The 15,816-nt window shown below is 38.0% G+C and overlaps 3 protein-coding genes and 1 long non-coding RNA gene across 5 annotated transcripts in view; 1 reads left to right on the top strand and 3 right to left on the bottom strand.

The window, feature by feature from the left end:
• Window positions 1-15,816, bottom strand: part of LOC146515507 (uncharacterized) — a 59,413-nt gene that overhangs the window by 26,888 nt on the left and 16,709 nt on the right. The window lies entirely within an intron of this gene.
• LOC146515510 (uncharacterized) lies at window positions 414-1,428 on the top strand (the record flags this gene model as incomplete). Its single annotated transcript, XM_085167811.1, has 1 exon — window positions 414-1,428. A coding segment is annotated over one exon (783 nt), but the record flags the coding sequence as incomplete, so codon positions are not given.
• Window positions 1,834-8,129, bottom strand: LOC146515509 (uncharacterized). 2 transcript variants are annotated; one of them, XM_085167799.1, is made up of 9 exons: window positions 7,207-7,693; window positions 5,854-6,066; window positions 5,388-5,523; window positions 4,377-4,915; window positions 3,505-3,821; window positions 3,202-3,383; window positions 2,922-3,094; window positions 2,415-2,629; window positions 1,834-2,278 (listed from the first exon to the last, which is right to left on the bottom strand). In XM_085167799.1, exons 1-9 carry the CDS (start codon window positions 7,509-7,511, stop codon window positions 2,022-2,024), a joined length of 2,337 nt encoding a protein of 778 aa, XP_085023925.1. In that variant the 5' UTR covers window positions 7,512-7,693; the 3' UTR covers window positions 1,834-2,021. The 2 variants fall into 2 exon arrangements, 1 of the variants encoding a protein (XP_085023925.1); XR_014875242.1 differs by lacking the exon at window positions 1,834-2,278 and adding an exon at window positions 2,740-2,822 and having other exon boundaries at window positions 2,504-2,629; window positions 7,207-8,129.
• foxb1a (forkhead box B1a) lies at window positions 11,758-14,585 on the bottom strand. The gene has a single exon (XM_085167809.1). The coding sequence runs from the start codon at window positions 13,800-13,802 to the stop codon at window positions 12,861-12,863; it is 942 nt and encodes a 313-aa protein (XP_085023935.1). The 5' UTR covers window positions 13,803-14,585; the 3' UTR covers window positions 11,758-12,860.

The raw sequence follows: 15,816 nt of genomic DNA, 5'->3' as shown, positions 1-15,816 counted from the left end.
AGAGAGGACCTTGGCATTGAGCCACTGACTTATGCAACATTATCCGATGAAAACCTGAACAGGGTTGTTAGGGAAATTCTTCAGTATACCACAAATGCAGGTGAACGATATGTGCATGGCAGCTTGAGATCACGTGGGTTACGCATCCAAAGGTGGCGTGTAAGACAAAGTCTACAAGAAATTGACCCCTTTGGACGTTCCCTCAGAAGACGCAATGCAATACGTCGACGACTGTACAGTGTTCCTTTCCCCAATCAGTTATGGTGAGAAAATTCTAACAGAAAAACAGTCCTGATTCTAAGTCTATAGCGAAATGGATTATCTAAATCAAAATAACTCATTGTTTTATTTACTCAAACTTGTGCATATCCTTGACCATGTCATAGTTTCCCCATACATAACTTATACTTGTTTCATTTTTCTATAGGCATATAGATGGAAACCACAAACTTGTGAGATGGAGGATGGTGTTCCATGGCTGTGTGGATGGTTTCAGTAGAACCATCATCTACCTCGCGTGTTTAGATAACAACAGGGCATCAAGTGTTTTGTCACTGTTCATGGTTGGTGTTCAGAACTTTGGAATGCCATCCAGAGTGAGATGTGATCACGGACTAGAAAACACTGGTGTTGCCCGTTTCATGCTTTACAGGCAAGGACTGAACAGGCATAGTGTTATCACTGGCAGGTCTGTGCATAATCAAAGAATTGAGCGATTATGGGCAGAATTAAATCGAGTGGTCTCATATCATTTTGTTAATCTTTTCAATTTTATGGAGGAGCATGGTGTATTAGATTCACTTAATGAGGTCCATTTATTTTGTCTTCATTATATATATTTGCCACGTATTCAAAGAGCTGCCACAGAATTTCAGAACCAGTGGAATAACCATGGACTTTCAACACAAGGAGGGCAAACCCCTCTTCAGCTGTGGCAAAGGGGCATTATCAACAATGCAGGAATACATAACCCAAATATGAATGGTATTTGTGAAAATGACTTTGGTATTGATGAATGCAGACCACTGCCAGAGCTGGAGACAAACAATAATGTCATTGTTCCATCAACTAACATTTCCATCAGTGACACCATGATGGTTACACTTCAACAGACCTTTGATCCATTTGAAGATGATGGCAATAATGGTATAGATTTATTTTGCAACCTTGTTCGTTTTCTTGAGAGACAATCCTAAAATATCAATAAGGCCTCTGGAGAAATTTCATTTACTGTAATTGTGGTTGTGCAGCTTAAAAAGAATACAGTGCCAAGACTGTTGTTAGTTGAGTATTATTAGAAGTTTAGTCACAGCTTTAAATTTCAAGAATGCTACTATCAACCTTTACATGCATGTTGACGGTTTGTATACAATTTTAAAGAATTTATGAGTTGTATTATGTGAGTGTGTTGAGATTTTACAACCATATTTTGTTTTAAAACACCTTGTTAAAAGAACAAATAAATTTGTGCAACCACATTTTATTGAGGTTTTTGGTCATCACAATCACCAGATGTATTGTCTTGGAACAAGATGACTCAAACTGATAACATTAACATTAACATTAATACAGTCAGTAAATACATCAAACATGGATCACTGATCAAATAGAATAGAAGTGTCAGATAAACAATATTGAAGAACACCAGAGAATAAAAGCAACAAACAAGTACAAATCTAGAAAACAAAAATAATCACAATGCAATGAAAAAAAAACTGAATTGAATTATGTTAGTATATATAACTATTGTATACTTGTAGAACGGTACCCTGACAAGCAAAGACTTGAAGCAAATGAACATTTGTTAAAAGGTCAATGCAAAAACAGAGCCTCCAATCACAAAATAGGTGGGTGAAATATGAAATATGGCAACATAAAGTAAATTCAGCTTTGTCTCAAGTGTGTTAATTGGTCTTTTAGGTGGAACATTTTGAACCCCCCCCTTAGAATTACTTAATGATTGACACTCATTAATTTAACTGAGTGCAAAGCTCAGATTAGCATACTAACCTGACCAGGAATTAAGCTATTCCAAAACCATGTGTATTACCTAATGCAAAGTCCATATTCTCCTGAAAGTCTTTGTAAGAGGTATGAAGTGGTAACTTTAAACAATTGATGCACGTGTTTGCAATGGGTAGTTTAGACATGGTTTGTGCATCAGGCTCTTGGTGAAGAAATTCAATGGACGGTTGTGGAGAGAAGCCAATTGGTGGAACAGTGTTGGCTCCAGTGGCAAAGGCAAGAATTGTCGCCAGCTTCTGTGTTCCGTCTTGATCTAAAGGAAAAGCAATACTGTCAAAAATGGCATTAAAGACAAAAAACACAGCAAGCATTTCTACTTTTAACCGATTCAATGAAAAGATGCACCGCATTATAAATTGAACACACAATGCTTAAAACGCTAAATTTACCTTCTGCATCTGTTAGGTAGTCTCTCCAGAAACTAATGACAACTGCTTCAGCTTGCCTTTTATTGCTCCCAGCTGGAGAAAGGCGGATGGTAAAGAGGCTGTCAAGAAGGTCAGCTGTAAGCACTGAAGGTGACCAGCAGAGAAGGGTGCGAAAACTCTCTGGGTGAGCTTGGATTTTGTCCAGCACCTCAAGTGTCCGTAGTCCATCCTGAAATCTAAATGATAATCAGAATTACCTTTAAAATCACAAATCACATCAAAAATGAATGGATCCAAGAACTATAATCTAAAACATATGAATTTATATATACACAATAGTTTTTACTTCAGATTATTCACATCATCAAAAGTGTATATCCCAAATCTGCATTTTTCATGTGATGCTGTCACCTTGGAGGCATGGTGTACCTACACATAAAGAAATGTCACACAAAATTCCCAGAATACAAGGCAATCAGCAAGGGTTTGAGCTACTTATTGGACAATAATAAATACATACATACATACCTTTCAAATGGACCACGGACTCTGTGTATTACTTGGAACATGAGAATGTCATGTATAAGCAGATCCTTGTCTTCCAGCCTCCGCAGCGGCCTCAGGCAGCCAGCATTGGCTAAGTATTCCTGAAGTGGCTCAGTTGCTACTATCAGATCTTCAAAGGATTTACACTCTTTAACCTTCAAATAAAAAAATAAAAAATTAATGGGCCCCAATTAATACATGGAGTAGAATGAAATGCACACAATACTAAAAAAATTTTCAACAACTGACAAATCAGTTTTACCCTTTTAATTTTTTCACGCAGGTCACTATCGGCAACATCTTCTAAAACTGGTTTAGCCAAATCTGGGCCATCAACAAGGCAAGAGAAGAGTGTTGGGGACAGAAAGCCTGCTGGTGGACCACCATGTACAAGGCTTACTGCAATGGCTCTGCCTGCAATGAAGTACCTGTCCTCCCTCATGGCTAGAAATAATGAAAAACATTACATGTCAATAGATGCATGAAAGCGCTTGACAAGAACTTCATAAAAATGATTTTTTTTATTGCATTACTCCAGGGATATCAGCCTAAAATCAATACATACCAGCACTATCAAGTGCCAAGTTCATTTTGCCTTCTTCACCCTCAAACATTGGAGACAGGGGCAAAGCTTCGATCAGAAGTCTTAGAAATTCTCTTCTTGGTCCACCCAAGTCAACAGCCTCTTCAGGTACTCCCATATCGTCAGAAAACCTGACAGAAATTGTGTGGCATGGATCATATGTCGCTCGTTTAAAACCTCTAATTGCTCCATCCAGGACTGTTGATCTATTAATGTTGAACTTGCATTTCTTCTGTTGGTTTACTTTTGCAGAAAGTTCCTCCAAAATATCTTTTGCTGATACCAAACAACTTGAAGTCCTGTAGGATAAAAAAAAAAGAAAAGAAAAAAAAAAGAAAAAATATTGAAAAGAACATCAGTAAAAACATTCACATACAAGGGCTACAAGGACATACAAAGTTTTGTCAAAATCAGAATCAGCATACTTTATTAATCCCTAAAGGAAATTATCATAATCATAAGCAAAATGTACAAAGGAGTATATTGGTCAGTGGCTTTTTATATTGTTTATATGTTTTGGAGAACTAGAAAGCACTAGAGCAAAGAAAAATAGTTTCAATGCACAATAAGTAAATAACAATAAGTAAATTTCATTTCATTGTCAGATAGGCTCTGTTAAAAATTCGCTGCCTATTTCAAATAAAATAAAATTTGCCAGCATTACAGCATTATCATTTGACTCTGTAGACATTATTCAAAAAACTGTTTTGTTAACAGCAAATATAAATATCATATATGCATATAAATATCTGAGGATGGATTACACTCCTTCACAACACTGGTTACAGAATTGGATTGCAACAAATATGGTGTGTTTAATTGGCTACTGTAAAACATTTGTATTTGAAACTAACCTTTCGCTCTGCAGGCTTGCTAGTATAGCCTGGTTAAGTTCCTCATCATCAGAAGACATGTCAGATAGTGGAGTCATGATTGAAAGGTAGTTATCGTAGTTTACAGATTGACTGTGTGTTGATGTAGAGGGTAATGCTGAACAATGATTCTCTGGATTCCTGGTCTGGTAGGGTGAGCTTGAGGTATTTTGGCACGTCAGGACCAGAACTGGATCACTTAAAGATGCAGATGATGAGGTAGAAGGCTGACTAGTGGAAGGGTAGATTTCCAATGAAGACACTGGTAACTGGCTGAAGGAAATGTTTGTTGAAGCGCTGCTGTACTTGTGTGAGATACTGCTTTCATGGGTCAAGGCAGGAGTTTCCGTTAATAATGTTCCATTACAAACTGATGAGGCAGGAGATTGCGTCGGAGCAGAGATTGGTTGGAAGGCAGCTGTTGAACTGGCAAAACTGTCTGAAGATGATGAGCGCAGCTGCCTTGATGAAACAGGGTTTTCTTCACAGTTTTCCTCACTGCTGTAGCTTGTAATATCATCCTTAGAAATAAAAGAATAATTATAATAATTCACATATATTGAATTTGAACATTAAATACCATCTATCCAACCTCTTCTGCTTATTCTTATCAGAGGTGGGGTGGTTGGAGCCTATCCCAGCTACCATAGGGTGAGAAATTTCAAGAGTTAATAGATCTTTCTCACAATTACTTTTACATACTAGGCAGACAAAATTGTAACACATCTCCTGAACAGCAGTAGTCTTACGTTCTATAATTCACAAACAGTCCAACAGAGCAGCTGTAAATTTAGTCAATACCAGAGCTTAGGATTAACATTTTAAAAAAGGAACATTAACTTGGTACTATTCTATCCAACTACAAAAGGTGAAAGGCAAGTTTAAAAAGAACAGAGATGAGAAAGTTCAAACGTTGTTTATGCACCAATTTTTGGTCTTAATATTATTACTGGACAGTGCTATGTAGATTCATTCAAAAGTCAAATAACGTACCAAAATTGGTTTTGATGGTCTGATGTATAGGGCTTTCGATTTATAAATTTTATGTATGAGATTTGCATCCAGCTCCTGTCCTGCTCGCAGTTTGGGCGCAATCAGTCTGTTGCCACAAGCCATCAGAAACTCCAGGCTGGAAAACAGTTAAGTTGTAAAATGTTTAAAATCCAAAACAGCAAAAATGTTCCAATAACTTTTTTAGAGCTAATCTTGTTTTCCTCTTTGAATCAGACTTAAACCAGTAGTAACAGAAGTAAACTTTATACAAATGTCAAAAAAGTATGCCAAAAATGGAGTGTTCAAGAAAGGATAACTGATTTGGTTCTTTTAGTTTAGTTTACTGATTCATGTCTACCTGTTCTCTGACTTAAATCGTTATGTAAAGCTTTGAAATGCCTAGATATCGAAAAGACTACTGACAAAAGCTGTGTCGCATTAGGTTTCGACTGCCAGCACAACCTACCTTACATCAATAGAAAGTTTATCTCCAAAGGCGTCCCTTATTTGTTCAGAGACAGTTTTCTGGTCCCAGGATTTTTGGAATTCAAATCCATTCAATATATGCCCTTGTTCATGTAAATGTTGTTTTGTGCGATGCTTGACAACAACACTGCTTGATGGCCGTGGAAGAAGGATGACATCTTTGTTGAAAGTATCATGATAATGTGTCTTGGCCCTATAAAACAAAACAGAAACTATATTCAGATTTATGTATCCTTTGTTTTATTTACCTATACTTAGACACTATCAGTTCCTTAAGAAAGTTGCTAATGTCACTTGGTAGTGACCAGCTTACACGTTAAACTGTTGCTAAGCTTTTATAAATAAAATAAAATGTTACACAGTTCATATAAAAAGAAAAACAGTATCACAGCTAGCCATTTAGCCCACTTGAATATGTTTAAAGTTGCTCGTGTATGTAAGAGTTGAGTATAATAGCAAACGCAAATAACAGAAACATAATTTGAAAGAAAAAAAATGCATAAAGTAATAGCATGCTTATAAATTGCCTTTGAAAAAAATGGAAAATGGACGTAAAATAGAAGATGTTTTGGGGTTTGACCATTTTAATTCACTGAAGCTTGAATTAATATATATATAGTACAATGAAAGAAAATCTAAATTCTAAATCTAAATTCAACTACAGTGCGGCCCCCTCAATCACAAAAGCTCAAAAAATAAACTGCATAAGGATTTTTTTTACTGCTCTTTAAAATGAAATACGCCTACAAAGAGGCATACAAAGAAACATTTGCTATTACTTTTTACTTTGAGTAAAGAACAAAAAAGACACCAATCACATTTCTTTTTTTCTTATTTCATACACTGTAGAAACTGGACTGAAGGCATGACTTGGCATCCATGTTTATCTACCTCTACAGTGGTACAGCTATTGATCCACTCACAACACAGAGTTGGATTGATGTCTTCTAGCAAGATTAAAATTCTACCCCAAAAAATAAATAAATAAATAAATAAATAAATACAAAACTAAACAAAAATAACAAGAAAATTAACCCAACCTTTTATTTAGCAGGCTAATGTAGCTACCACCTCCCACATTAATAAAGAAGATTTAATATAAAGTAATCTTAAAAATCTCATCAACTTACACTCGGGTCACAAGTACAAACAGCCACTAATATTGAAATAAATGCGACGGTCTTTACTGTTTTTAATGTGGATGCTGCTGAATAAATTAGCTAGGGCTAAAATTTTATAAGGGTAACAAAGTGCGTTGCTAAATCAGCAAAGCACATTTCGTATTTTGTATTTCGCAGTTGTATAGTTAAGTGGCAAACTGTTTTGTTCTTACCTTTTCCTTGATCTGCAGTTCCAGTTGCCAAAGTATTTCTGGGTGTGATATCGCAAAGACTGCCCCACTCCAGTCGAACTCCGTGTAGCTACTTGGCTCGTTGAAGCTACCCGGGTGTTAGCTGGTCTAAAAAGTTCCCTCATCTCACTTTCCACCGTGCTGTGGGTAACACTGGGTGCAGTTGAGCCCGTCCCATCTCGATCAAGTGACGAGGACAACGATGTGACCGTTTCAGGAGATGATAAAATATTTCTTAACAACCCGACAGCTTGCTGAAGAACTCGAGTTTCTTCTACCCCCTCCATGCTGTCAGACACTTGAAAGTGACCCGCGCGTGCTTCTCAGCCAATCACAGCGGTACGGACACCCAGCCTTCCGTTTCCATTAAACTCCTTCCGTTTCCACTATACTCTTTCATTCACATACATTATTCTCTTGCATACATATATTTTCTTCAGACATGTATGCATTCTCTTCTTACATACATATATTATTTGTAAGATTAAAATGCATATTGAATGCATGTAAATGAGAGCAAAATGTAGGAATCTATAAATGAAAATATATGTATGTGAGAGTGAAAATATATGTATGTGAGAGTGAAAATATATGTGTGTGAGAGTGAAAATATATGTATGTGAGAGTGAAAATATATGTATGTGAGAGTGAAAATATATGTGGGTGAAAGAAGAACGTATGTATGTGAGAGTGAAAATATATGTATGTGAGAGTGAAAATATATGTATGTGAGAGTGAAAATATATGTGTGTGAGAGTGAAAATATATGTGGGTGAAAGAAGAACGTATGTATGTGAGAGTGAAAATATATGTATGTGAGAGTGACAATACATGTGCATGAAAGAAGAATGTATGTGTGTGAGAGTGAAAGAATGAATTTTGGCTTGTACGGCCCCTCATAATATCCTGTAACAGCTAATCCATATGTATGTTATTCAATTTATTATTCAAGTTAGCTTGAATCAGAAGAAATATATGGAATTATACAGAATCAGAAAAATATATTGTACAGAAAAGGGGTTGTACTTATAAACACACACACATATATGTGAACATACATATATAATTCAGAAAAAACCGCGCTGACAGTGTAACAACAGGGAGTCATTTTCACCTCACAGCCTGTCACAATAAGCATTCTTATCTTGAATATCAATTATCACCTCATTTCCTAGAACCACTGAATCTCCTTTACAACACCTGCCTCTGTGCTGGAAACACCATCTCTGTGATGTGAGTGAGTATATGATCTGAACCACATAAACTTTATGGCGTAAAAAAGTTTCACCGCAGTTTATAAAACAGACTCGATGGCCTATAACTTCCGCACAGCCACCGTCTGCTGCAGCTCAGTGGAATTTCGCCGCTGCCACCCGCTGACATAATTTGTTTCACAGTCACCACCCAGCAGCATGAATCAGATGTTGACACTCTAATTTCATGCACACATGGGTGTTTGGCTGAGCCAGCCTTGAATGTTGCTGCATTCCCCCCGTCTCTCTCGCTCCAGCTGCCCGCTATACCTGCCCTTTGCCCTGCGACACAGCCATGTAATGTATTTAGCCTGGGAGTCACACACATTATGACTCAGGATTTGACCAAATACTGTTGGACTGATAATGTGTAAGTCAGGAGTATGTCTTGAAAGTTGTAAAATATAATTCCAGTACTTATTATTAGCTAAACATATGAGCTTATCTTCTTTATTTCCCGGGGATTAAACCTTGGGATAAATCCTTAACTGGCCTCAAGCACTCAAGTTTAAAAGAGACTCAGTCGTAAATGTCTGAAAGTAGAGATTTTTTTAAATCCACAGCTCCTCTTTTACCCATCAGGAGAGCTTAGAGTTGCCCTGCTTACCACTAAAATAAACCTGTTTACCATGGTCCACAGCTCCATCTGAAAATATTTGTTTTACTGTTTTTTTTTAAGTAAAAATTGCACATACTTGCAAGGAATAATAAAATAAAGCCACTAGCCATGCTACAAAATGCCAAACGCAAGTCAAGCACTGACATTTTGCTGAGTATAATTAATGCAAATTTTGTCTATCGGTGATTATTTTGCTTCTTCTAAAAGCCACTTCTGGCAGTCTGCAGTCGGAGCGAGGAAGAATTACCTTGTGTTGTACATATATGTCCTCATTCTGTCAGCTCAAACAGGCAGCATAAACTATTTTCAACAGTAGTGACCAGCTGAATAAATGCTATTATATATCCCCCCCCCAAAAAACGGATAAAGGTGAGAGCAAATCCCAATATATTTTCCCCTCAGCAAATATGACATCCTCTCTTATGGCTGAGCATAAATCTACAAGATAAGCACCGAAGAAACAAGTTGTTTGTGTGCATTGGAAGCAGCCAAGATTTTCTACTTGCTTCCTCGTGACAAATATCTAAACAGTAAACACATAGTAAATAACAGCACCCTGTCCATATCAGTTCCCTGCTTGAGGTTAAGTTGAGTTCATTGCAGAGGCCACTGCCTGCATGCATTAAGCAAATCATAAATTATACATGCTAATTACCTTGGGCCTCCACTTTAATGAATTATTTTAATTAAACTACAACATTGGGGTTTTGCATGTGGTCTATATTTCATCCCCTGCCTAAGATGACCTTCTTCTTTGTACAAGTGGAACATAGTTGAGAGAATAAGGACAATGCAGACTTGGTTTATACCGCTGAGTTCATACTGGTGCTGCTGAAGAAGGGAGTGAAACAACCAGACTGCCATTTATTTGCTTTGTGAAGGGAACGCTGGGTTTGTGTTTGCTAGTAAAGGAAAAAATAATCTATTCGTATGGGTTTATGAAAAAATGTGATTTTTTTTTTTACAGCGTCATAAGTGTCAGACGTGTCTCTTTACCTCCCACCTGTTACTTTAAAGCAAGGAGATTTAGACGCTCCCATTGGCTCTTGGAAAGGTTAAATCAATTTGCACATTTCTTCAAGCTTGTAGTGTTCATATATTTGCAACTGAGCTGATTGTCTGCCCACCAAATACCTATATACCCCCTCTCCCCCAATACAATTAAATTGAACCATCCAGTGAATCTGAAACAGAGCTGTAGGATGGCAGAGTTTCATGATTTAAATGCACATTAAAATATTGCATTTCTGTTTGTACACTGGTTGTGTTTGCGTTTCACATTTGGGTTGTACTAACAATAAATGACCTCTTATTCACAAAAGTTCCTTACAGCCGTTTATCTGCATTATTATATTACATAAACCTTTTAGCAATGCAGTACAAATAAGACAAATGACACTGAAATTCAAATAATAAAAAAAATCCACATTTATAAATATATATATATATATAATAAATACATATTGCACTACTTAAAACAGTACTGTTTTTACCCCCCACTCGTGTAAAACAGGTGTTTTAGGAGTTTTTTTCTTTTTATTTAACTTAATTAATAAAAAAAAAACAAGTTCCGTTTCTTAATGTGGTTTTAATGCAAGCCTAATTATTATGTTCTGATTAATCTGCTTCTAAATTGTAATCTGGTCTTCCAGTTTAAATACATCTAATCACCCAGAGTCAGAATTAATGTTACACACAGAGATGCACAAAGTTGGGGTGGAGGGGTGGGGGGGCTAACACTGTTGTACAAACAGTCCGTGGGGGAGGGGTGGATTTAAATTCCAAAAGGGTCTTGCAGCTCGTTTCCTAGTTCCCCAGTCAGCAATGTGTTTGTGAAAAATCAGCCTTTTTGTCTTGCTGAAAAAGGGCTAAATCTACATTGGTGGCCCAGTCTAAGTTTACTATTCTTTGCACTTTCAATACAAGTGAATGAGGGAGAATGAAGTGGCCCGAGCCCCCTTATTTGATCTACTGGATTGTATAAAGTGACGGAATTCTAATGTATTTGCTCAATGCCCCGAAATAGGCTGTTGCTTTTCTATAGAGAATGCAGAAACGTCACGTTATTTTTTCAACACTCTAAAAAAAAAAAAAAAAAACACACACAAAAGGTAAAAAAAAAAGCGTATTTGGCAGCCTACGTAGGTATCTCCCTCCGTCTGTATTTACACAACCTGTTGGATAAAGTCCCCTGAAATAGAAAAAAAGCACAAGGTTGAAACGTTCAGATGCTCTTTTTATAGGAACGAGGGGGAAAAAATGAACATGGCGCTTATTTAATTACCCTCTGTGACGTCTGAAGTCGAAATTATGTAACACTTAATTTAGACACTGTTTGCAGCTTTTCTAAATGTTTATTGTCGGGCCTAATCGTGTTTAGCTCAGCTTGATGAATGAGCCTGGTTGTCTGCGCTGTGGCCAGGGCATCGCAGCTCCATGCATCCTAATCGGCTGCACGATTCATTTCTCTGCCCACAGCCTCCACTGCCTTTCTCACATTCATAAAATTCGTAAAATCATACAGTTCTGGATAAAGATTATTATTATTATTATTATTATTATTATTATTATTATTATTATTATTATTATTATTAGACGGAAATATAAAACAAATCCCAAAAGTTAAATTTACACTATCAAAAAAGCTGCCATTTGTAGTAATAATAATAATAATAATAATAATAATAATAATAATTCGTATCGTCTTACATAAAATCTTCAGAATCATTTTGATTGTTTACTTCACTTTTAATGAGAAAATATTTCGATGACCATTTTTCCAATTCATTGCAGACTGTTGGCACACTTTTCGAAAGCACGCATGCTTGCAAAAAAAGAAAAATAATAAAAATAATAATAATAAAAAACAATTAAAACAACAACAATACCCACGTCATCAGCAACAACAACAACAGCAACAACACAAATTTTAAAATGCATGCTTTACCTAAAAAAAAAAAAGTACAAATTTACAGCATCTGATACACATGGTCACCACAGCCTTTTAAATTAAATGCTTCACAGAACATTTTCTGGAAAATAGATATCTAAAACATAAAACTAAAAAGTGCATTTTACAACATTTTTAGTATCAGTTATTTTCAATATTCACATCTTGCATTTTGAGGACTTCTCAAAATTCTACTTTTCAATATTGAAAAGAATTTCGTAACTCGGTTTGCTTTCTTTTTTCTTTTTTTCTTACAGGGATGGTAAGAAGAAATCTAAACCCTATTCCTATTTGGTATACCCTTAACCATCATTCCAGTATTTTTTTTTTCTTTTTATATAAAAAAAAAGCAAACAAAAAGTCATTGCCTCGCAATTTCATTGACATTACAGTGGTCACACAGAAACGGTGCAAAAGTTTTGCCAGTTGATGGAATTGAGAAACTGCAACGGGGGGATTTGGAAGCCACCTTCAAATAAGAGTTGATGCTGCCAAAACAAACTCCCCCCCCCCCTCCCCACCTCCCCACAGCCCTCCAATTGGATCCCCTCAGTGGCTCCACTTTCAACACTCGCATTTTAAAATAAACTGAAAAATAGAACTATCAAATAATTTATGATTTCAAGAGCAATACTGTACGATTCTGTGCTGGACTTGACACAATTTAAAGCGACACATTCAACACGAACACAAATAAATCGATATGCAAACTGCAACTCGCCTTGATTCCAACAGCAGAAAATATAAACTTTGGGTTTGGTAAAGGGGCCTTGGAGCCAGCCAGCAGTTCGTTTACTAGAAAAAGTTCAGGTGGTCAGTGCACAGCCACAGACTGTAGAGTGGAGGGGCTCGTCAGAGTCTCACTCGGGGTTGCGGGGCTGCTTTGGCTCGTCGCTGTCTGTGGGGACGTCGGGCTCAGAGACTGTGGAGAGTTTGATAGAAACGCGGGGATGTGGGGAGGTAGCGCCGAGAAACCGGGCATGGACGTCGGGGTGGGCTTGATTGGCACCGGGATAGCCGGTAAGGACTGTCCCCCGTGACACAGGGATTTTATGGGCACGCCATAGGCACTGTAGTCGCTGCTTGCCATGGATATTGGGGCCGCCGTGTCAATCACGCTAGTGTTGTACATGTGGGGCCAGGCTGTCGTCAGCTGGTTGTGAAGCGGGTACCCGGCAGACATGGACTGCATGGTGGAGAACGCCAGACTTCCCGGGACCTTGTATTCTCTGGCGATGATGTTCTCAATTGCAAAGGGGTGTTTGAAAGTTGAGGACTGAGACACTCCGAGGTTGTAAGTTGACATCTGAGGGAGGTGTGTGCCGGTGGCTGCCAGGGCGCTCAGTCTCAGCTTGGCTTGCTGTTGGAGGTAATGGGCAGCATCCGACTGCTTGCTGGGAGCCAAATGATCAGACACGGGCAACACTTTGAACCTTTTGCGGCGCCTCAAAAAACTTCCATTCTCAAACATGTCCCCACAGTTGGGGTGCAGAGCCCAGAAACTGCCCTTACCTGGTTGATCTGGGCGCCGGGGGATTTTGATGAAACAGTCGTTAAATGACAGGTTGTGACGCAGAGAGTTCTGCCATCGCTGGGTGTTTTCTCTGTAATAAGGGAATCTATCCATGATGAACTTATAAATTTCACTGAGTGGCAGCATCTTCTCCGGGCAGCTCTGGATCGCCATGGCAGTGAGCGAGATGTAGGAGTAAGGTGGCTTCTGATCGCTGTACGTGTTTCTCCCCGGACGAGGCATCCTCGGTGTATTTTTTCAGCAAACGCAATAATAATAATAATAATAAAGTAGCTTCCTTTAATTCCTTGGCGAAAGCTTGCTGCTCTTCATGAAAACAACCGCCGCAGAAAGTTTCAGTGCAGGCAGAGCCGGAGTTGGGTCGTGCGCAAAGCAGCCACTTTGAGCGCCTCTGCAGTGTGCAGGCGAACACGGTCGAGGACGGTGCACATTTATGGAGTGACGGCTGCTGCGAGTCTTTCTTCCAAAGTAAGTCAGCTTGTCCCTCTAGCAGAGCTGAATGGACTTCATTTGGCGTCCTTGATAAGACTAGCTAAGCGTATGCCTCCATGGCCTTCCTCTAACCATCTGATAGTTTTATGTAGTGACATGAACAGAAAAGACCCCTGTAGAGGCGCTCCATTAATGTGCCACCTCTTTGCTATCACATGACAATTGCCATGGGAGGAGGGGGCTGGGAGGAAGGCATAATCTGGTTTCATTTACACCTATTTACATGGACACCTTGGGCCAATGGAAATCATTTCCATTTGAAGACAGAAAAAGGGGCGAGAAGGCTCGGTAACTGGAATTGAACTGCGATGGCACTCAGTGTGTGAAGGTATGCGCTAATACTTCTTCAGCGGACTTTACAGTTGCACCTCAGAAGTAGGCTATGTGAGGGAACTACATGGCAAATTTATGTCATTATAAAATGCTTTTAAATATTTATGTTTTTCCTAAAATAGATGCGTGTTTTAAAAACGTGACAATATTCCTGTTTGCGCAGTGATGTACGTAAGGACCTATTTTTTTTTTAAGGATGACTATAGTGTTTTAGCATGCTGATCAGTCTTTTATTATTATTATTATTATTATTATTATTATTATTATTATTATTATTATTATTATTATTATTATTATTATCATCACGTGGATTTGAATGAAAAGCTGATTTCACAGATAGGCAAAAATGCTGAGAAAATGCATTTTGCTTTCCTCCCCTAATTACACTCTAACATTGTTTGCGAAATGCACACACCATAGAAAATAATTTGCCATGAGCAAGTTTGTTGATGAGCCCACTATTAGTTTTTCTCAGCTAATTTCGCCCAGAGCTGAACAACGGAAGTAGACGATATGAAAACATCAACACAATGCAAACAGCGCTGTTCAAACTAAAACTTCATGAGGCAATCAGGTCTATTGTGTTTATGTAAAGAAGATTCGAAAGTACTTCAGAAATGCAAATAAACCCTTGAGGACGGTGTGGTCAAAACTGTATAAAATATCCATAAGTCAATTATATGAATGTGAAAACCAAATGGGAAGCCTATTTTGAACTATTGCTATTCAAGCTTTTGGCCAGGGCCACCTTTCCGCTTGGAGGGTTTGCAATGCCAGGGACCACACACACGCACACGCAGATTTACTCATAATTTATGCTAATTTCCCCCCCATAAACCCACAGTGCACCCCATCACCAGTCTGATGGATTACGAAAAGAATCGCATTGCGGGGGACACCGAGCAACTTTCACCCAGAAAGCAGAAGCAGGCTGAAGAAGAGCATCCTCCCTGCTGTATGAGGATTGTTTGACAATCGATTAGTTAGTACAAGTAAATCCGTTAATTAGCTGATTAAGATTAAAGAACAGAAAAAAGAAACAAAGTGAGAAAAAAGTAAAGTTATTGTTAATGTGTTGCATGCAATAAGGTAAAAATAAGCACGAAAAAATAAGCGTTTTTTTTCTTTCTTTCTTTTTTTGCTGGAAAAATTCCCACCTTTCTCTTTCATTATTATTATTTTCCTGCAAACTGGCTTTTAACACCTGTCATTTCACATTAATGTTCAGCTGAAAAGGTTTTGTCCAAAAGGAAGTGGCCCTGTCAACCTATCTCCAGCGGCTCGGATAATGACAACACACTGCCAAATGCCAAACATCTTCTGACATCCAGCCTGTTCAGTCAGCCATTCATTCCAAAGAAGAAAAAGAAGAAAAAGAAAAGTTAGGCCATGTTATTAGTTCTCACCCAGA

The sequence above is a fragment of the Neolamprologus multifasciatus genome, chromosome 7 (assembly GCF_963576455.1).
Source record: "Neolamprologus multifasciatus chromosome 7, fNeoMul1.2, whole genome shotgun sequence".
NCBI classification, from domain to species: Eukaryota; Metazoa; Chordata; class Actinopteri; order Cichliformes; family Cichlidae; genus Neolamprologus; species Neolamprologus multifasciatus.
The sequence above is the reverse complement of the archived record's forward strand: the minus strand, read 5'-3'. Positions and strand labels throughout refer to the sequence as shown.